Here is a 23,214-nt window from a genome sequence, read left to right on the forward strand (position 1 = left end):
ATACCCTAGCAATTCCACGTTTTCAGCCCGTTCACGAGCGTTTCACCATCTAAAACCTACTCCACAGTCCACAACTAGTAATTATAGATCACGAGTCGCTAGATTTCAGTTCCTAGAAGCTTTAAATCCATTTTTTTCGAAACGCAGATCGCTTAAGCGACGCGCGTCCAGTTCAAAGGTCATCGTTTTTTGTTGGAGCCATGGTAAGAACGTTCGGGTGTCCTTTGCGAAGAGGTCGAAGGTTTCTCTTGGGTCATCAACACCAGTGGCTGCCCGAATGGTCTGGTTCCCGACATTGATCCACCGCTGCCCCGTCCTGGTCAATGGAATTGCAACGATTCCGAGATGATTTCGCCTTGATATGTTTTCTCACGCGCTTTCCACTCCAATTGTAGCTCTTTCTCTCTTAGTACAAGCACTGTTTAATTTAGTCTCACTTTCGAGGCTGGTTTTAGTCGTTAGTAGGTGCAATTCCGTGGGATTTCCCCGTCCAGCGCTAGTGGCGCCGTTATCGGTGCTTTCCCTATCTGTTACCGCGATATTTGAAGATTTCACCTCTTTCTCCCTTAGATGATTTGTTTGTTTCGCCATGGAATCGATTGGAATTGCGCGTTTAGGCTCCATGATGAAATTGGTTAGTTTTTTTTAACATTGACGCTAAAGTCGATTATTACGTTACGTTTGCGATTTCGGAGACTAGGGAATTAGCGATAATGACTGCTGTTCCTTTGGGGACATTTCAAGCGATTTGGGACTTTTGATCGGATTAGTTATTTTTTGTTTTTATTTTTTTAATGGAACTGTCAAAGTTACTCGTTCAAGAATCGAAGATCGTCTGTTTGTGATTTCTTCGTTACTTGAAGTTGGGGGACAGAAAGCGGGCAAACGTTTCTCTCTTCGTCCGTAGGAGGCCTCGTGGTGAAACTTAAACTCCCTGCCTTATCGAGAACTCTTAAAGCGATCCTTCTTTCTCCAATTTTTTTCCAAGATAAACGATCGACGAAAATTCACGTAGGACACATTGCACGATGATAAAATAACAAAAATATTTGCGAAAAATTCTTTCACGTTTATAGAAAATGATAAATTTTTAAAAAATATTCACACTGTAATTATCATTGAGGTAACACCAACAACAATTTATCCATTTTAAACGATTTTCACGATTTTTACAAAATTCCAAAAATATTTCAGTTAAAAAATCGAGAGATTGAAAAATCCGTAACGCAAAGTCGATGATCTCGGAAAAGTGATGACGATGGGCTAGATCCATCAGTGCATGCGGGGAATCCCGAATAGTACGATAAAAACAGTACAGATGGCGCGCGTGTAACGAGGAAGAATGAAGATGAAGCAGGGGAAGAAGTAGAAAGAGAGACAGAGAAAATACTGGATAGATAAAAAGAAAAAAGAGGCAAAAGTTACGAGTCATGTCCCTAAAGAAGAGTATATTTCTGTTGATTAAAAGAATAAAAAGAGAGAACAGGGTAAAGTGCCACCTTGAAGCAGAGGTTGCTCTAGCAGATGCATAAACTTGATGAAGTCGCTTCAGGATTGCATCTTACTCTTCTTAATCATCTAATGCTTTCATATAAAATATATTTGCTGAACTTTAACTGAAATCAATAGCTTCCCTCATGTTCGAAGTACTTTTAATACATTTTTCTCTTGGCACAGGTGCCAAGTTTTACTTCAGATCTTCTCTCAGAGGAAGCAGCATATACTTGACATTTAACGAAGACCTCAAGAAGGAAGAAACCTTTATAAGACTCTCTTAAGTGAAATGGATTGAAGTTAGCAGAATATTGTACTGAACGGAAAGGAATTTGGTTTTTTTTTCTATTTTTAAACATCTTTTCCATTTCAGTTTGTAATAAATTAAGCATGATATGAAATAGAATAACTTTAGTCTAACATACAGTGATTTCTCTAATATACTTTATAGCATAAAACTACATCAACTACTCTAACACATACAATAAATGTTCTAAATGGGAGTATTTACTTCTTTCAGCTATCTGACTCATTTCTAACTCCTACGCTCTCACATACCCATAAATTTCCTCTACGTTACCAGAAACTTTCAGAATCTACGATTCAATGGGTCGACCAAGCTTCAACAACTTGAGTAATTTGTCAGCAATTATCTTTGCACAGTAGAATGCACCTGAAGAGCACTCCAGTCACAGATTTCAAGAAACAGAGGAATTATACTTTTCCTATAGGGAGGCTCTGCTTCAAGGTCAAGAGGAATTGGTGCTGTGCCTTACCAGAGGTGGACGAGGAACAAGGGTGGGAGGAAGCCCTCGCTGACGAAGGTGCTGGAGGATGATCTGCTGTGGGAGGCGTAGGTGGTGAGTTTGTCGAGTTTCCACGGATCTCGCCTGCCTGCTTCAGCACCTGGTATATGGCGTCCACGTCTGCTCACACGAGATAGACAGATAGCAATGCAAAAGCAGAGAGACATCACACGAGGTGCTTTCTTTTCAGTACTTTTATTTTCTTTTTTTTTTTTTTTGCTTGGTTCACTTTCCTTTCCTTTGCCCTCAACTTTATGACTCGAAGCAGACGCTCCTTGGGCAACAAGTGTCTTTAGTTGGTCCTTTCTAACTTATTAATTAGTTGTAATTTAATTTATTATATTTATTTACTTGCTGTATGAATAGTTTCGCTTATTAATATATAATGGAGTTTGTTGTATTTGTTTAGATATTTAGTAAAATGGAAATAGTATCTTTTTGTATAGAATTGAGAAGCTGTTAAGAAGAAGGAGCTACAGATAGCAGGAGCGAGTACTTAGAACAGTAAGATTGGTCAATTTTAAAGACACCTGTTCATGGTAGCCATACTTCTCATCAAGAGTTGAACTTTATTATTGTACACTGATAGTGTGTTTTAGTGTCATTTGTTCAGAGCCACCGACCACATTCGTCCAGTTTCATGTACCGAACAATAGAAAGCCCATTATCGAAGAAGAAATTTACACTTAGAAATTGGAAAAGAATTCAGTGGAGATCGTAGGAAATAGGAGATTTAAAGGGCAGCCAGAATCTATCTCCATCAGTGGCATAATTCAGGTTGAAATCATTCAAAGTCAATTTGCAACATTACTGGCTGCACAGCGGATAACAAAATTGGCATCGATCGTTCGGAGGATGGGTTGACAGTGACGTCAATTGAAGTAAATCAGGTTGAAAGGATTAAGAGCACGTAACAAGCGATCGCTTAACAGGAGATTAAGCCAGGGAATCTCCCAATAATTTTTGACACCTTTCAAACAAATCCATCGTTTCAACACTACGCTCAGTGTTCTTTGTATTGAGAATTAAAAAATATGGTTTTTCTTGTATTTATAGGAAGATTCAGTGACTCTGAATATTTACTAAACAAAACCAGTAATAAATATACATATGATAATAAATAACAAATAATTGAACAGACTAATGTTATGTATACCAACAGTTGACATATATGGCACTAGTGTTGCATCGTCATTTGTCATGTTGTTTAAGATAAAACAACGTAACTAAAGATACGATTCCTATCTAAAATTAGATGCAAGCTCTTCAGAAGCAATTCTTTCCAAATCTAAATAATAAATAACGACTACCTACCTAACTGACTGACTGCATTAACAGATAAATATGTATATTGTGTGTACTAGTAATTGACACTAACATGGCACTGGTGTCGCCTCTCCAGTTGTCACAGTGTTAAGAAGGAAACTAATTTAAACAAATATATCATTTTATGTGAAATCATATGAAAAACCTACCAGAACCTTCCCTAATTCATTTTTAAGACTACTTCTCTAACCTGAAAGCTTCCATCTTAGCTGGCAGCTAATGGAACTTAAAGAGTCTCCGAGCGATCGACTTTTCAGCTTCAGTGACTCTGAACGACACCGAGTTACACCATAGAGAAAGAGATTTCCTTTTTCTTGTAGCCTGTTCAGGCGATCAAGGGACGCGAAGAGGAAGAAAGAAGGTTGAAGGGTGAATGATCCGATTAATTTGTTAATCGCGATGGGCTGTGATGCATACCATGATCTCTGAGCCTTTCCGTGCCTCGCATGTCGATGAATCGCGTTCAGGGAATTCGATCAAGGTGAGAAGATGAGGAGCAGAGCTTGGTGAAAAATTTGATCCTTCGTTTCCTTTCGCATCTTTTTCTTTGTTTCAGTTTATGGATCGATCGATACTCTTATCTAATGAAACTGTCCATGCACAAACTATTCTGACCCTGGTACTTTGGATCCAGCAATTTATTTTACCAATTAGAATCCCAAAGTGAGAAACTAAACTTTCGAACAAGCTGGCATGTCGAACTGCAGCACCGAGATTGATCCAGAATTAAATTCCAGGCCATCAGGCTTAAATTTCAGTATAGTGATTCATCAATTTCACGCAATCTGTTTCATCCGGCTGGCTCCAATCCCGGATCGATCATCTCCCTCATCCCTGCAGTTCAATTTTCTTTCCTCCTGCAAACCTTTCGCCCTAATACAAAGGAATCTGCCTCAAATTTCCAATATGAAAATGACGAACCACAGGGCATAGACTTGGTGTCATAGCGAGATTGTCATCAAATTGGTCGAAGATAAACTTGCTACTTCTGAGGGTGTCAAAGATTCGGTTAAGAATAGATTCGTCTCATTTCTTAGAGCATCGATCATCCGCGACAACGAGAGAGAAAGAAAGAGAGAGAGAGAGAGAGAGAGAGAGAGAGAGAGAGAAAGGGGATAAGAAAATCAATTTTGACACAATCACATTCTCAAACTGGCGAGTACTTACTGTACTCTGCGGCCGCGGTGTCGTCCACTTGAGTCTGAGTCTTCTGTCGACGAAGAAGGGGAATCCCTCCGCTCTTTTTAGGCGCCAGGCTCGGACACATGACGGGCTGCACCAGGTTGATGCAGTCGGTGTGAGCGTTTGCTTTGCAGCCACGACACCTGACGCCCTGGCGGCTATGGCCACGTAACACCTGGCCACACGCATCGCAGGGAGTGATTTTTCGATAAGTGTACTCGCGCCAAGAGTGACCTCCCTCGGACTCCAAACTTTTCCTGAAACAAGTTGCACTTTGTAATTGCTTCTTCAACCTTCTTCTTCTGTTTTGTATATTTCATGTGTCATATATTTAATGTAGCGTGTTTATCTTGTTAATGGTATCTTTAAGGAAGATTTGTCAGATGCGTAGAAATATAAGAAGGTTTTAGGAAATTTCTGGAATTTTGTAGAGTACTATGATTTAAAAGAACGGACCAAATGGCGTATTTCATTATCACCAAATAAAGGAATATATCTTCAATACAATTTCTTTGTAAAATTATTAAAAATTGTATTGCTAATATGTTATAAGATATATATATGTTAATGAAAGAGCAGGAAACAAATTTACCTCGTTGTTGAATTAATCATTAACCAAGTTGAACGAATATCTAGTGACTTTCTAGTGACAAACTCACCTAGACATGGCGACGACTGTAGAAACAGCATGGTACATCGCCTGTTTCCCTCTGTGTTAGTGAAGCATTGACAAAACAACAATTTTGGTTATTCAAACACAACCAACACACTTTAACAAAACATGTTATCTAAAAAAAAAAAAAGAAAAAAGAAGAAACCAATGAAAACAAAAAATAAAATAGGCGAGAAGGAAGGAGATATTCGAAGCATTCGTCGTTTAAAGTCCATTTTCATCGAATAGTTACTGACTTGTCGGTTGATGGCGGAGTCGTCGGGGAGCTGGTTTTCAAACTCTTGAACGCTTTCAACCATTTGTGCTTGGTACTTCCGGTCGAGCCATTCGACATCTTCCGGCTGCTCACCCCATCCGGTTGGCCGGCTTCTCCAGCCCCGAACAGCTCCTTCTGCAAATTGAAACGAACGTCACATATAATATCTGCTCTGGCAGACTTGGACCATTTTTTAACAGAATCCAATTTTCCCCTAGTACTTGAAAATTCCCTAACGATCTCCCTTTACCTCTTTTGCAATTATTTTTGAAATGATCACCGACGCCATTATGGAATTAAGTAATTACACTAATTAACTTCCATTAACGAATTAGATACCTTTTTAGAATGGGAAACGATATAATCTAACGAAGAAAGAAAATGGTCACAGTGTTTCTTGGAACTTTGACGCTCTGATGCTTCAGTGGAAAAATTGATTCCTGCGCTTCTAAGTCGTATTTCTTGAGACTTTCTAGTTCCTTTTTAAATTGCAGTAATGAAAAGTAATCAAAATTAAAAATATGCGGACAAAGATCATTTTTGTATCTTGTATACCTTAAGAAATATTTTCTAGAACCTCAAAGTAGACAAATTTTTTTTAAAACTCATCTTTCCAATCTTTCATTTCTAATTAACGAAATAACTAAAAAATTATATTTCTTTAATCTGATTTATGACTTTTAGAATCTTTTTTAGATTCTTGCAATAGCTCGCTAGATAACGTACAAGTATTTTTCCAATAAATCAAACTAATATTTTCTACATTGTAAATATAATATATTCAGCGAATTTTTTTCTTTAAATTTTTCCCATTAATTCAGTTATTTTCTATCCTAACAAATATAGTAACGAAATAATAGAAAATTGTGTTTCTTTAAAGCAACTCTTTTCAATTTACCTCTACCACTTCGTTTCAAACCTGTGGCAATAATGAAAGATATAAACCGAACGATAGAAGTCTTGTTATTGTGCCATTGAACACAGGGATATCGGAAAACTTTTCAGAAAGTTCTGTTTCCTATGGTATGACAGTGCGATGACAATGGAAATAGTCGAGTTTCTGCACGAGTCGGCAAACAACTCGTGCACGACCGTCTGGTAAATAGATATCCAACGAAAGAGGAAGCCAGAACCGTTTTAATGCAACGGCTCTGCCCGCTATTAATTGGATTCTATCGAGGACACCTGATTATTGCTTATCGTAACACACATGTACCAACTTATTTTCCAATTATTATCACCATTTCGCAAAGCTATTTCAATTGTATCATTCGATTTTAATGTTCCATTATTTTAATAATATTTTATTATTAACTAAATAAATTGCCAATTTTGATGGATTTATGTGAAAATTGAAAGATACAAAAATGCGCAGGATGTATGAATATGGAAAGCAACATGCATATTCAGGGTATGTTCATTAATATGCAAAATGTAAAATATCTAAATATTCAGAAATATATAAGAGATCAAAAGCGTGGCAAACTAATGTTTATTCTAGCTGCAGGGTAGCTTTTGCTTCCAATTAGAAAAATTGCAATTTTTAATAAACAGTCTCTTAACAAATATAAACAAATATTATTGTTCTTCCATCAATCAATTGTTTAAAAGTGAAATAGCGTTGATTATAATTATTGGACATTTAATTGCCAACAACAGTGTCCAACAGTGGTTAATATTTCATAATTAACAAATTTGCTAATTCGAGGCAAGGTCTGCCGGAAATAATTGTTAATTAAAATTAGGCCATCGATAGTACAATATTACGGCAACCGAGATTCCTATCGATCCCAAACAGACCATTGTACCTATCACTGTATCGTGCACCGAGTATACTGTGGGGGCTTCATTCATAAAGACACTGAAGGAGCATCGACCATCAAGTCAAACTGTACTCTCCATTATTCCGCGATACGTTACTCAATAGTCTGCAATCTACGACTGGGCAGCACGAAAATAATACAAAAAGTAAATAACGAAAGAAGCAAAATCAGGGACATTTACAAAAGTCAAGACACTAGGTATTTAACACGTTCGCTGTTAAAAAGTACAGATATTTTTATGTATGGAATTGTAAAATTTGATTTGCAAGATTTGTAAAATGGATTTGCCAGAAACGAAGGCAAGATTGACACATGAAATATGCAAGTAGCAGAGTCAAATGATATCTCAACGCATTTCCTATAGTCGCCTCTCTTTTCTCCTTCTAAAAATATTTTATTCAAACGTGTACAGATATAGACGCAACAGTTGCGTCTGTGCTACTGTGCATTTATCAGAGAACAAACGTTACGCAACGTCAGCAGCACTACATCTCATCAAGCAATACAATTGCAACGTGCAACGACGACGCACGATTTTTCCAGCAACTTTTTAATACACGCGAAAGTGTTAAATATCGGGGAATCTAGTTTGACAAAACAACGGTAAAAGCCATCGCATAAACAATTCTTCTTAATCAATCCCCGACTACTCTGTACACACTTGCGAATGCCCGCAAAGCCCCCGGTATCGACATCAAAATACGCCACGAAGAGTCCATTCTGTCAAGCAAGGAACGACACTCCCCTAACGAAAATCATTCGACCACGTTTAATCCCAAGCACGTGCGGCAAAAAGTGTCCCCCACGTGTGTGTCCTGATCACGGACACGCGTCTCGACGCCTGCAAATATCGTGTGTCACGTGTCAAAACACCATGCACCAGCTGCTCCTACCAGCAGCTGACCTAACTTTCTCATAGACCTGCGTTTGTCGCTAATTTTCGTAGAACCATCATTCAGGCACACATTCACGTCAAATACCACTAGACACAATGTGTACAGACTTTGTGAGGCAAGAAGAACCGGAAGCGACCGCAGTGGAGCCGCATAGCAACGGATGCGAGTTATCTGGAGTCAGGAACGCGAGGATTCACCAGCGCGAAAGCACACTGCGCCACGAATAATGGCTCGATCACTGTCTGGCTGCACGGATCTGATGTCTGTGACCTGGATTCGCGATAGAAAGCGAAAGGGGCCAGGTGTCTCGTCCAGGTGTTTCAAGGGGGATACTAACGACTTGTGTGCGCAGCGTTGTCCAGCCCATTTTCGCGAGGACTAGTCAGGCTCCTCCTGCCACCCTGACCTAGGAGAGCGAACTCGAGGCCAGGAATGGATTTTCAGACGGCGGCTGTCGGATGGTGACCCAGTTGTGAGGGCGCATGTCGCGCGATTGCGCGCCCCTATTTATCCGGGCGACGCGTTAGGCAACGCAGCGCGTGTCTGTTTACGCGTATCCGGTTTTCGTTCCCTATCTGTCAACTGTTCTTTGGAACCTGTTTCGTCTGCAGCCCATGGCCACGTGTAATTTGCAAGCTATCTACCTTTGTACCTACATTGTTTTATTTTACGTTTTACTCTACTCAGTTTATTGTATTCAGTTGTCGGTCTTTTGCATCGGTTTATAGGCAATTTGGAGCGCGTCAGTTTACGCGTATCCGATTTTTATCTCGCATTTGGGAATTGTTCTTTGCTATCTGTTATCAGTTTCTCTTCATGCCGGTTTATTACTGTTTGACATGCATTTGTTTACGCATGTCCGGTTTTCCTATCTGATAATTGTTCTTTTTAGTTTGCTTGGTTTTCCATTACGAGTTGTACGTCGAGTGTATGATTGTATGCCAGTTGCAAGTTATCTACCTTTTATATCTGTATGCTTCTATCGATAGCCTCTCTTTCTATGATTTATATTTTTCGGATTTTATTTCATTTAGTCATCAGCGTTTTGCCATGGTTTATTGCAGTTTGACATGCGTCTGTATTCGGCTTTTATTTTCTAGACGTGAACTGTTCTATGAAATTTGCTTTTCAGCTGTATCTTTTACGTTCTGTTTTATTTAGCCGCTGATAGACTGCGCACGTTCGTGCAAATTCGTACTTTTACGAAGGTAATTTAAGAAACGAAATCCCAGCACAGTTGATTTATCCAATAAACGTTACAACAAGCATTTTGCTTTCGATATTTCGTATGTTCCATCTACAGAGGATTCGTCGGTTTGTGGGAAGCGTTTCAGACGAATTGGATAAATTTTGATAATCAGACAGATCAACTTCGATTCCTTCTAACTTCTCGAATACTTTGGACTTCTCGTTAAAACAGTTCTTAAAAATTCCGTACAAGTGCCCAAGTTGTTATGGTTCTTAATTACTCAGGTAAAATTTTTAGTTGAAGTGTTTGGAAGGACTTGGCTTGACTCCATTAACTCAGGTGCCACTTTCTCATCTTTCACACAACTTTTTCATTTTTTAATTGAGACAATTTCTCAATATTGCAGGGGAATGTTGATAATTATACAAGTTTGAATAAGTCGATGGAATTGAATGGAATAGGATTTTTCAGTATCTGCAAGCACTCGCAGTAATTCTCTTAATTGTAAAATATCATTAAATTAATCTAAAAAGAAAATAAATAAATTCATCAATCTGTTAAATTAATCTAAAAATTCGTTTTCTTAAGATATTATCATTTTGATTCTTTCATTGATAGCAATTTTGGACAAGATAGGAAAGCCACTTGAAACGATGTTGCCAGTTGAAGAAGCATTTTTTGGTCTCATCGTTGACAGAGGTTTCTCAACTTTGGGTCAGCACAATTTCTCAATTTCTAGAAGAATTTTGAGTGCTCGAGAGTTAGAGAAACAATTCTAATGATTTGCCCTTCCAGATAAAAAATATTTGAAAAATATTTTAGCCTCCACTTTGATTAATCAAGATAATCGACTGATCTTTGTTTGGTTGCTACGATTGGGGCGATATTCTTTGATTTCTGAAGATACACCAAGTAATTTTCTCACTCCAATGAGATTTCCATTTAACTACTGGTTACATATTTGAGAAATTGCTAGGAATCGAAATAGCCTTGAATATTTTAACCTGCAGAAGTGCAGGCTAAATTGAATCGTTTTCAAAGGACTGCAGCAACTTTTATCGTTTAATCGCAGCTCCATATCAATCGAGCATACTTTTTGAATATTTGAAGGACCATTTCCGATTCAACGTTCCGCTAGAAAACAAAGAAAAGAGAAACACGAAGAAGAAAATGAAAAAGGAAGATATACCATCCCGCTGGATGTATTAATCTAAAAATTCGCGTCAAAATCATTTTGTACAGAGCACAATTGTCTGTAAAATTCTCTCTACGTGGCTAATAAAGTTGAAATCCTGTCGCTCAGATAAGAAATCTAAATTTAAGTACCTTCTCTTCTTCTTTATCGCTCTCTTTCATGCAACATCTTCTTTAAATTAGCCTCTAAATCTCTGATAGATAAAAAAACACAAGCTTCCTTCATCGTCTTGACAAATTGATCGAGGCTAGGGTAGAAGCCTAATGCAAAGGAAATTGCTAGGATGGATCGAAGCGGGCAATTATCGATATCTAGCCTGTTCCATAGACACTGGTATCTGGTGGCCGCTGACAGGTCCATTAGGACGTGTCTTGCTGAAAATTTCAGCAAGACTCGGCCACGATATCGATCCCCTGGTGGTGAAAGCACCGGTTAAACGACCTTCCCTCAATCTATAATCTTCCTGACTACGTGGCCAATTCTCGTGTTCTACGAGCATGACTATAGCACCATCTTTGTTACCGAAGACGTTTACCAGCAGCTCTCATCAGCTAACAGATCGGTAGCCTAAGTTTTACAAATTGTCTGGAATATTTTTACAAAGAATATTAATACTAGGCTATAAGCAATGATCAACTACTATATCATTGATCGCCCTTTGCTATCGATATTCAGGTTGGCAGACAATTATTCAGATTCACGTGAAGCCTAAATGCTCATTGCGGCAAAAAGTTGGCAACGTCACAGAGGCTGCTATTTTAGGAGGTAATGGAGTGCGGATCAGCCTACATTTAGGTATTCAGTCATCCTTGGCGTGCCAGTCGAAGGATCAGGACACGTCGTATTGTGGAATTTAGCGAATGCTCGTGTGGAACGCTTGAATCAGGCCAATCTTCTCGCCGAGGACGACGAATTCGATGGAAAGGTAGATGCAAAAAAGGGTTTCAAAGGCGTATGCAAACCAATGTCATTGAATGGGGCTGTATACTTCACGCCTCTGCCTCCCACTTATCAAGAGAAAAAAGAAGAACAGATTTCCTCCTCCATTGTGTTTCCTCTGTCTCTGTTTTCCCATTCACAAATCCTGTTTACCGTCGAGCTTGAAGTTTCATAGGGACATTTAGTTGGGTCTAAAATTAGATCAAGGATTAGATACAAATACGTAAATGTAGATTATGTAGATTAATACGAGCTGGAATTTTACTTGAATTTTTATTAGTCACGTTAGACGTAGGATGACTGAGACTTAGAGTTTAATCTGAGTTAAGACCATACCGGACAAATTTGCATCTCGCGCCATAACTTCCGCCATGTTTCCACGTCTGAAATGAATTTCCTCATAATTTCGTATATGGAGTGTCTCCTATGGACAATCAAATACAGAGATACGAAGAGAAAATAAAGGAAAGCTTCAAGTTTTTGAAACACCTAGATTTATAGGTTAGAATTTCTTCTTCTGGCTGTTACTGTGTTAAGTAGTTACTGTATTCTAAAAGCTACTGTCTCAGTTACGCGAGATAACCCGTACGATTTCTATTACCTTTTATAGTAAATTTGTTTCCCTCCACCATTCTTATCTTCCATATCGTTCTCGTAGCTTTTGTCATTCTTTAGCATTTTCATCAATTTTTTGTCAATTTATCATTCGCCTTATTTTTCTCGATTTTGACTACTCCTCGTCCTTATCGTTCCTCCACTTCACAGTCGTATTTGTCATCGTTTGCCATACAGACGTACGTTAGAAGAGCCTCGGTTGTAATCTGATCGCAGCTCAAATATCGACAGATAGCTACACGTGTCAAAGACACCCTATATAATTTCTACTATTCACCGAGGAAAATTTGTCCTTTTAAATCTGCCCCATTTTCCCCATATTTCTCATCATTTCTGACGTATCTATGTTTGAAAAGTTGCGATCGTACTTCCTCGCGAATTCGAGTATCGACAGATGCGCGTCGAGGCATTCGAACTCGCTGAAGCGAGCGTTTCTAGAAGCGCGCGTGTGTCGAAGTTATTTTCACGAGAGAAGGCGATCGCAAATTTACGTGTCTTTGACTACCTCGCTCGTTTCACGACCGTTCGCCGCCTATCCCTCCATAATTCATCCCTTTTCCGGGAAATGAGTGACCGGAGAAAAGCTCGGCTCTTATGTGTAGCTACCTTCAGGATACGAGTCAGAGCGAAAGTCTGTCTCGCGTGTCTTCCGAGTCTCGCTCGACGACAAAGGATTCTGTGTCCCTTATCTTCTGCCACGGCTGATTTCAACAATTTTTCTCTCGCTTCTTTTACCCTCGTATAACCTCGTTGCTATCTTCTAATTCAAACTTCGAGTCGAATGTTAGTGTTTGACGACGATGACGATGGTTCAGTTAATTTTGGTTAGGTTACCTAGGATAGGTTACTTTCTGTAAAAATGTGGAAACAGTCGTGCTAGTTTTCTAATGGAATTATCATAAAGTTATGATGCTTTATGAGAGAGTATTACTAGAAGAGCAATTGGCTTGATAATATGACACCATCGTTAATTTAAATTTTGCAAAATGCCACAACAATATACAAATCTCCCATCTAATATCCTCTGCCTGAATATTTTAACCTCAAAATGCCCGTTTAATAGCCATCAATAGCCAATGATATTGGTATCGACCAATATTCGTTTCATCGCAATACACTTGTAATTCCGACCACCAAATTAAGAGATCGATATGCATTAACTGCTGAGAACAACACTTTTTCCTTTTGTCTACTCACATCGAAGGACCAATTACCAGTTTCCAATATGGCGTCTTATTAACGGCAGCCGATCTGGCGCGGATCGTACGAGAGGAGGTAGGGAACTGCGGGACAGCACGTGCAGGTGAACAAACAGGGTGCATTGTACTTATTCGAGGCCCGTGCAAGGGAACAATGGGAGGCTCGTGCTAATTTTAATCGGCTCAGCCACTCGACTCGAGAACCACGAATGCTCCGCGAGACCAGTTCTTTTTCTCGCGGCCGAGATCGACACGTTCCTTTGTCCCGGTAAGATTTCTCCGACCGACTGTGTCTGAAGACCCACTGAACAAAGTGTCACGGATTGCTCTTCTTTGTCGTTCTCGTCCACTCGACCGGCTGTTTAGGTGGTTGGATTGCCGATGAGGATAATGCTTTTGCTGACAGCTGATCTGTGATACCGTGGTGCTCGCGCTCTTTCGCTGGCCGATGACAAATTGGTTCAGGTTAGGAATTCACGCCAGATGACTCTGCGTAGAATCTTCTTTGAATCACTCGAAGAATTTTCTCGGTATTTGGTTCGTTGATACGTGGTTCGATCAGTTGAGATTAGGTTCAGACAAAATTTCGCTCGAATAATAATATCAAACTTGATTTTTCTTGATAAGTAAATATTCTAGAATTTAAAGATGTTTAAATTTAAAAATGAAGAAGTTTATTGGAGGTTATGTTGTTATATATCAGTTGGGAATAATTGAAGGATTAAATTCGTACGTTTTTCGGATTTAAAGATGTTGAATAATAGAATTTGTAATTAGCGAAATTAGGAAGCTTATTAAAAATATGATCTGACAATACCGAATTACTTTGAATTTTCAATCATGGAAGGTAACCACATTTTGTGATTGAAAAATTTCTTATGCTAATGTATGTATAACTGTAGGTTGGAGCATCAGAGGATTTCACGGCCTGAATGGAATCACCAACAAAGAAACTGCCGGATCTAAAGAAACCTCCGGTGTAAGGGAACAGTAGCGTGAAATCGGTGATTTTTCTTTTCTACGATGGATGTTTCCTCGGGGATCCATCGCAAATCCAATTTCTAGGTCGTCAAACGATTCCTGTACGCTCGAACACGCACACATACAGGATACACATATCTGATTCCTGTCATAGCAGGAACACAGAAACTTTTCTGTCACGAATGAAAAAACTTTCCGCGACCCCTGCCGCGGTTTTCTAAACAAGAAAACGACACTGGTTCGCTATGGAAGTAGCAAGTTTTTAATCCGAGTGCACGGAACTTCTGATACGGTTTCTCCCGATAGGAACTTTGTGTTGGCAGCACTGAAGTGCAGCAATTTGCGAGCAAACTTTCGATAGTCACTAATAGGTCTCCGTTTTTTCTGCTATCGATCTTGTGACGGTTCATTTAAATAGTTTAGAAAAAAGAAAAACGGGTAAAAGGTTACTGAAAGTTAAAATTACTGAGCAAATGAGAAACGCGATAGGTTGAGATTCTTAAGGGAAAGTGATATAAATGTAAGGAACATTTTCATAAATTTTCAAGCATCTTACACATTACATCACTCGTCTATCGAAAATATTACTTTTCAAGAATATTTTTCTGATTTCTACTTTCTAACGAGTAATTTTTTTTCGTAAACGGAAGAATTAATAAATTATCGTGATAAAGTAAAGCTGAGTATCTAAATTTTGGTTTTTATATTGTCCTGAAACAGCACCGCTAGAAAAGTTACCTTACAAATGTTTGTATCTTCACTAACCTTTTTCAAACAGAGAGAACCATCGAACATAGGTTTGAAGATAATTATCAAGTTTACCAGAATGTTTGCTACAAAATAATATCAATTGAAATACCTGTGCTTGCACGGCTGCGAGGTATAGTTGTGCCTCCCCTAGCTCGAAACGCTTCATAGAGATGTCTTCCTGGAGCTCGGCTACTTTTGTGTAAAGATTGCTTTCAGCGCTCCTGCAATTAAAGAAAGGAAACCGTTTAGCGATTCTCGGGCTTCGTGGAATTAAACCCGCGAACGTGTCGAGTGTTGTAAGCTGGAAATACCAGCACTCGAGAACCGTGGCCCTTTGTAACGTGTTTACCTTTAATAAATTGAACCAGCCACCGAAAAGCGGAACGAGAGGTAATTAGACCGAATTCTTTTGTCAGACATTAATCATTTCTATTCGCGGTTCTATATTTTGCTGGAGCTCCACGTTATCGATCGTACCTTCTTCTCAATGCCAGCACTGGCAATATTGTGAAATTACTTTTCCTCAAATCCTAAATGGTAGACTGCTACAAGACCCTATATTTAACGTTTGATTACTAAGATTTGGGGCTGCCCATTTTGCCACTCTGTCCCTTGTAATCTTATCTATTCGTGTCATCAGGTTCACACGATTGTGATATGGTCTATTGAATTATAAATCTCGTATTTGAATCGATAGGTTAACGTATCTGCGTTGCATCTGGGAAGACCCAACGTTGAACGTCTAACCGACCAAGATTGGATCACCTACTTTGGCTCTCTACCTCTTCTAACTCATTGAAAACCGTATCCACTTAAGCCAGGAGATTCGCACATTCGCAGAGTAGTTTATTAACTTTTAAATATTTGTTCTGGGTGGATAAGTTAACGCACTTTCGTTGCATGCGGATCAACGTATCCAAGGCGTCCTGGAGTCGCGTGATCTCTTGAGCTAGGCTATCGTGCTCTCGTCGTAAATCCTCCATCAGGGGCAGAGTACTGGTTCCTGTCGGTGCTAGTTCGTCCCTCAGCGACGGTATTTGACTGATTCTCTCCATGGGTATTTGTTCTGGCGGACCTGGCGCCACGAACAGACGCCTGGAGGGCTTCTTCGATGGGGTCGCGGTGGCTGATAGGCTCCGTGCCAGAATCTAGACACAAAATTCTGGTCTTAATAGCTGGAATAACCGCTCGAAGTTATATCTGTAATAGGGTGATCATTATTTCTTGACACCTGAATCTTTTTTCTATCTCTGTGGGATAGGATGATCATAGAATAATCTACTGCAAGCTCTGCTGATAAATGATAATTATAAATCCCATCGTTGCATGCTTTGCCAAATATAGACACGATCTATGTGCTCTAAATATAGATCCGATTTCCGTCTCTGGCCATCGCCTTTTGCTTTCTTTTTCCCTTCTCGTGTATTTGTAAAAACAACAAACTCATTCCCTGTATTTCTAAAAATCGCAAGCCTTAGTTTTCCCAAAACTATTCCTCTTAAGAAGCAACACCAGAAACGGAATAATATCCCTACAGTTCCCTGTCGTCTGAAGCTAAGAATCCTAATCTCAACCGAGCATGTAGGACTCTCACAAATAGGAGGATTTAACAGCTTTACGCCTGGCTGACTGGCAAGCTCATCACAACCCTAATTCGGTTCTGCCGACTGATAGGATTCCCTCCCTTGCCCTCTTCATTCCGCCACTCACAGTACGCAAACAATTGAGTCAAGGCTCATAAACGAGGATAGATAAAGGAAGACTTGGGAAATATAGCCAATCCGACGTACTTGCAAATCATTTAGCGGTGTTATGACTTGAGCCTCTTTCGCTACCGCTTGATAACGTTTCGCCTGATCCCCAGCCCTCTCTGCGGCTGCCTCCGATATTCCAGCCACGCATTTGCAAGCCAATCCACATAACTCCTCATATACTTCCGCTATTTCACCGAGCAGACTAGGCAAGCACTGTGACTGGTACCGTTCCGTGATGGCATTCGTGGCTTTCAATTGAAGAACGTACGCATTGTGCGCCTCGTAGTAGGCGCGTTTCAGTTCCTGCTCACTCCCGCCATCTATCATTAAGAGAGAGGCGTAGGCGCGTTTGTAATCCGCGCGGGCACGCTGCAGCTTCTCCTCGGTCTTCGCCACCACCTGCTCGTAGGCCTCGCGATGAGCAAACACCTGCAATATGGAATTTCCTTGGTTTTATCATCCTCTTTCTCTTTTATGCTACCAGGCTTCTCCTGTAATTATGGTTTTAGGATTCTAAATCTCGATTCAGGTGGAATAGTTTTCAGTTGGGATTTTGTCAAGCCGCAGTGGATTTTCGATCGTAACGGGTCTCTGAAAATCGATACTGGTTACCCAATTGCTTACTCGAGATTAATAGATTTGTTAAGAATGAAAAATTCGAATCAAGTTTCGGTTAGGTTGGGGTAAGATGTAGGTTTGGTGGCATCATCCTAAAGCTTCAAATCTGCATTGCGCGCAGCTCTGGATCGATCGTAAATCTCAATTTTCAGATACACCGAGGTCCGTTAAGGAAATGCTCAAAGCAGTTGTATTGGCAACTTTTATCTGCTTTCGGAGGAAGCCCTTGATACCGCACGCGATACGACGATCACATTGAGCTGGAAGCAATCTCGAAGCAGGCAAACGACGCCCACGTGCAATTTCTTTGGAAGATTCTCACGTTATAGACGTCGTCAAAGACATTCAGGCGCCTTATCTTATTTTGACTATATCGCACGACAATTTCTCCCTTCAAACTTAAACCACTTTTCGCCACATTTGTAGCACATGCCATGGATTTTGAACAAAGTTTCGCTATCAAGGGCTCGTTCGATTTTCGTAGATGCAGAAATCTGAAGCGAATTACCTTTCTGGACTGGAGTTTTCGGTGGAAGCTGGCCTCCAAGGTGGGCCTAGACAGCTGCTGTTGGAGAACCGCGGCCAGATCCAAGTGAGCTTCTGCATCTGATTGCACCTGGCGCAGTAAACTTTCCCAAACTCGACGCATTCCGCCGGAATCAACTCTGGTGTCTCCGGATCGGCTGCGAAACTCGTCGACAAGACGTCGTACGGTTGCTGAGTGGCTTTCCATTGCCGCGCCCAGCTCCTGCGCGAACTCTGACACTGTGGAACATAAGTTAGGTTAGGAACATACTTAACTACAGGCTTCGATTTGGTAACAGTTGTAAGATCTCTAATGACCTTCAGTTTCTAGGATCATTTAGAACTAACGTCGAGTCTGTAGAATCGCGCGTGGACCAAATGCCGAGTTTCTAGAATTGCACCCAGTTTTGAAGATGTAAAATCGCCTAACCTAATATCGAAGTCCTCGAGTCACTCAATACCATTATGGTTACACATAGAATGGCTAGATCTTTGAACGAGACTACAGAGTTATCTATAACACTTGGAACAAAATGGGAAAAGTGAATAGTAAATTGATCGATAGCCTGTCTCTATATCTTCCACAGACAAATCTGTTTCGGCCAGCGACGTTTCAATCTGTACGAAGCTACCGTTCGATTAATTAAATGGGACGTTTGTTTAAAACGTTTGGACGAGTGTGTCGAAGGCCCTGGTTGTTCGATGGTGGTTGCATGAAAGCGTAGACAGACGAGAGGGTGCGTAATGTCAGACACAGATCGGGTTCCGCGGTACAGGATACACGAGGCGTCGAGTTCTCTTCAAATATTTCAACACGTGGAGAACTGGCCGGCCGCTCTTGTATCAATAAACAATTACCAGCAGCGAGTAAATGTGGCACAAAGGACGCATTGTGCGCCAAAGATATAGTTGGGTAGAATTATTTCTTTCAACATCTTAAGCTTCAGCATCTTGACATTCGATTTTGAACTTCTTACAGAATTAAGCTGTTCATAGACCAAAGGGATTGGGTCGGTTTTTCGATATCGTTGAAATTTTGGTGCCAAGGCATTTCATCGATACTCACACATTTGTATCAATTCGTCTTAGCTCTTGTTCCTCGCAGTTGTCAAATTTGCTATGTAAGAAGCTGAAATATGTTTCCGAGTGAAATAATCCTCCCTTGTGCCAACCGTGGTAGAGTTGTTCAAAAATAGTAGACCACGAAGAACAATTAGAGAATCGTGGGATAAATCGATCAGCTCGTTAATTATAACGATAATGGCCAGTGTGTTGATCGTACGTTAACGCGAGGCTGCTTCATTAAAAATTAACGAGATCCATCAACCGGTACGTTATCGCCTATAATGGCACTAAGCGTCAATTAGACTAATGGGCTACGTGAGTTTAGGGGATTTAGAGTAGGGTTCGGTGAATTTTCGGGATCATCAGCAGGCCTAGTTGGATCTACAGTGAATATTAGGTGAATAACAAAGCTACGCGATTTCAAGGTTTCAGTGCTAATAGTACAGAAGGTACTGTCTAATTCGACCAGAAATTTGGAGGTTAGTAGCAGGTTAGTATTAGGGTTCAATGTTTTTAGCTCGTTAGAGATAAGCGTATTTGCGGTGAATATCACATGAATACCAATTCGAGGTAATTTCTAAGGATTAAGATTAATGGTAGCCAAATTTGATGACTGATAGATAAGATGGATCTGGTATTGGAGTTAGCTAAGCTTAGGGGCACATTAGGAGAATTTGCTATTACATGATACTAGTGGATGATATTCGAAGAATTCCAGAAACGACGATTTTCAGGAATCCGTGATAATAAAAAAGGCATTTCGCGTGCATCGACTAAATATTTACGCGTGCAACGATCGCGTGGCTCGTTGACGTATGACGGCCACTTTTAGCCGGATATACAGGCTGTTTCATGATGCACGAAATCCGAAAATAAATACGCATTTCGCGTGGTCAAATCCTCGACGTAACATAGACGCAACTTGGCCAAGGGAATTGGCAGAGTTTCCTGTCTCTGACGTAAAATCGATCGAAATTTTTATCTTTCTGACGGACTTGACGGAACACCGGATATCGTGGTACTTTTACACCAGCAGACATTTACAAACGAATTACCAAATTAGAATTTTTTACATATCAGCTAATTTAGGAAACAAAGCAACTATAGTACTCTATCGTCAAATGGCTGAAAATTAGTCATATCTTGTACTTTATGTAGGAAACAGAATCATAGATGGCGATTTTTAGGTTATGTCAGATTGTACAATTGCGTAATTGAAACATCCGATCGTAAAACCGTTCAGTTACCACGGTTACATGTTACGTAGCTAACGATTAGATTCGACACAAGTGGTATACGTTCAGTTTCCCTAAAAATCTATTTTAACATTTCACCGACTTGCGATCGTGGCAGATGTCAATCGAATTTCGATACTTTAATATCGAAATCTTCGACATCATTGCTGACATTACGTTTGTTTCAACTGCACCTGCGAAATATTTCGACAATAATACCTCGTTCTGACGTGTCTCATGTTATCTTACATATCACATATTGCATGATGTACGCTGTTTTTTTTTTTTATTAATGCTCCCCCTTTTATGTCCCACCCAACGACTATGTTGCAAATCGGCTCTCACTGATCCTCTTAAGTTTTTCCATTGTGCTCGATTCGATATCAATTTTATCCGTCTGTGTTTCATTGTGTAACAAGCAATCCATCCGTTTTAATTTCATAGAAATCGAGCTTCACCCTGGAGAAACGGAGGCGTTCAAAGAAGATCGTAAGATAATTCACAAAGGGAGAAATTATGACAAGAGGGGCGGAATTTCATTAGTGAAAAAAGGAGCAAATATCTTTGATTCTTTGCGCTATGAACCAATTCGTGCATTCTGCTTGACACGTGTCTGCCCCCCCCTTCAATATTCGATTATCGGTTGTAACGGTAAAATAATTTTTTATAGGAATGAAATAGGATTCTCGAAATGGAACAGAGTAATTTATTTTCGCGTATGTTCGTCATAGCGAGACGCGTGTCTGGTTTTTCAGCGGATCTGTAATTACTTTATTATTTGAGTTTGCAAGGTTGCAGGAGTTTTAAATTACGATCACATGGGAAAGAAAGTCCCTAGAGAAAAACTCAATTATTACCACTGACGTTGCCCGAAACAGTGTTGCCAACGACGCGGCTGGTCAACGAGCACGGAATTGACATTCAATTACGCGGACGTGTTCTAAAAATAAGGGGGCGGGCTCGATTAATTCCGTGACACGGTAAACTTCACACAGGTCTAACGAAATAAGCCAGCTTGAAATCACGCCATCAGGTATTAATATTTTTCTTGCCGCGGACGAAGTTGCGACTTTTCCTGATTAACTCGCGACAGCTACCGTTGGTCCTCAATTTTGTCGGCTGAAGCAGACGAGGTTAGAAACTAAAAAAAGAAAATGTTACTATAAATAAAGTAAAAGTTACTATAGATGAGTCATATACACGTCTACGTAAATGAGCAGAGAAGTTTGGATTAGGTTACTACATTTTTCTATATTCGATCATATTTTGAATTTTGTATTACGTACAATGAAGAACCATTGATAGAGCCAATAATGGATTTCATCGTGTGGAACACGCGTAGGATGGGAATTAGAACGGAGAGTTTCAAATCTAAGTAATTTAATCGAAACTTGAGACAAATCTAACGAAATATACATTTAACACGAAGTAAAAATTTAAGTAATAATTTAATTCAAATCTAAAACGAATCTAATCGTACGTGTACATACAATTATCATATATGTATGTAGAAATACATAACCTAATTCAAACCTATGATAAAGCTAATCGTACATATATTTGTATGCATGTGTGTTTGTCGTTTTAGGTTTGAATTAGGTTATGTGCTTTTATGTACATTCGTCTCAGCTTTGGATCAGGCTACTTAAATTTTTAATTCACGTTAAACGCGCATTTGAAATCCGAATTTCAATGAAAAACAAGTGACAAACGAGGGTATCCACATTCGGATCACCGCGTTCAACTGATTTAGAGATGATACCACTTTGTAGCGGCAATGCCAGGACGATCAGGTTGCAAAACGAATGAAGTCATTCTCCTACAATTTCATGGATTCGGTTCAACTTCAACCTCGAGTAAGATTAAAATTAAAGTGCCCTAACCTCGGCGACAATATTCGAGAAATTAATACGTCGTATGCTGTGACGATTAATAAACGGTCCAGTAATACCAACGTAAGAGAGAACCAAATTGTTCCTAGCAGCAATTTTTCAAAATGCTTAGATACATTTGATTCGTATTGCGTCATGCTTTGCAGAGAATACGAGACGCCGGCTCTGTGGATCGTATCTGGAAACGAAAAGAACTTAGCGAACCCTCGACTCATCCCGGAGGCGATTTGTCCCAGAAAACTTCCGACGCGTTAAAGACCCCCTGAACACGGCAACCAGCCATCTTCCTTGAATCCGTGTTGAAAAACGTTTCCTTCGATTTTCGCTTCTTATTTTCGTCGCAAGTTTCGAACGACAAATACCATTTTTAAGCGTCCTTCTCTTTCTTCCACGAGATTTCTTGTGTATCTGACATTTCGTGTACGAAAGAATACATCGCTTTAATCCTCAATTTTCAATTCTTCGGTATTAACAGATATCAACAATTGTGTCACACGCATCATCGTTGTGCACGTATAAATCATTTTTCATAATTTCAGGATGGTTAGGATGGTTTCTTTATTGTTTATTCCTGATATATATCAAACGATAGTTAATATTTATTTATACAAATATACATTTTTTTGTAGGAGCAACTGTGTTCCTTGTACCTGGCACAAAAATTATATCTCGGACCTAAACTAACAGTTGATCTGTTAACACCTTAAATTTCAATTTGCATAATAATCCTGATCGCCAGGAGGATTCCCAGAAGGTATTCAGCAGCGACTCGCCGAAATAATCTGCCTTCTGGTTGCGTTG

General features: G+C 39.7%; 1 protein-coding gene across 5 annotated transcripts in view; it reads right to left on the reverse strand.

Annotated features, from left to right (window-relative positions):
• The window catches only part of LOC117214419, a 77,073-nt gene that overhangs the window by 4,119 nt on the left and 49,740 nt on the right, over nt 1-23,214 (reverse strand). For 2 of the 5 annotated variants that reach the window (XM_033460521.1, XM_033460520.1), the window contains exons 3-10: nt 18,205-18,461; nt 17,115-17,507; nt 16,216-16,472; nt 15,434-15,545; nt 5,718-5,872; nt 5,468-5,518; nt 4,794-5,065; nt 2,271-2,420 (exon numbers count right to left, since the gene is read on the reverse strand). In XM_033460521.1, the coding sequence (XP_033316412.1) occupies nt 2,271-2,420; nt 4,794-5,065; nt 5,468-5,518; nt 5,718-5,872; nt 15,434-15,545; nt 16,216-16,472; nt 17,115-17,507; nt 18,205-18,461 (1,647 nt within the window). The remainder of the gene's footprint in view (nt 1-2,270; nt 2,421-4,793; nt 5,066-5,467; nt 5,519-5,717; nt 5,873-15,433; nt 15,546-16,215; nt 16,473-17,114; nt 17,508-18,204; nt 18,462-23,214) is intronic. The other 3 variants (XM_033460524.1, XM_033460523.1, XM_033460522.1) reach the window with 2 other exon arrangements.

This window comes from Bombus bifarius, unplaced genomic scaffold, assembly GCF_011952205.1.
Source record: "Bombus bifarius isolate JDL3187 unplaced genomic scaffold, Bbif_JDL3187 scf7180000009200, whole genome shotgun sequence".
NCBI lineage: Eukaryota > Metazoa > Arthropoda > Insecta > Hymenoptera > Apidae > Bombus > Bombus bifarius.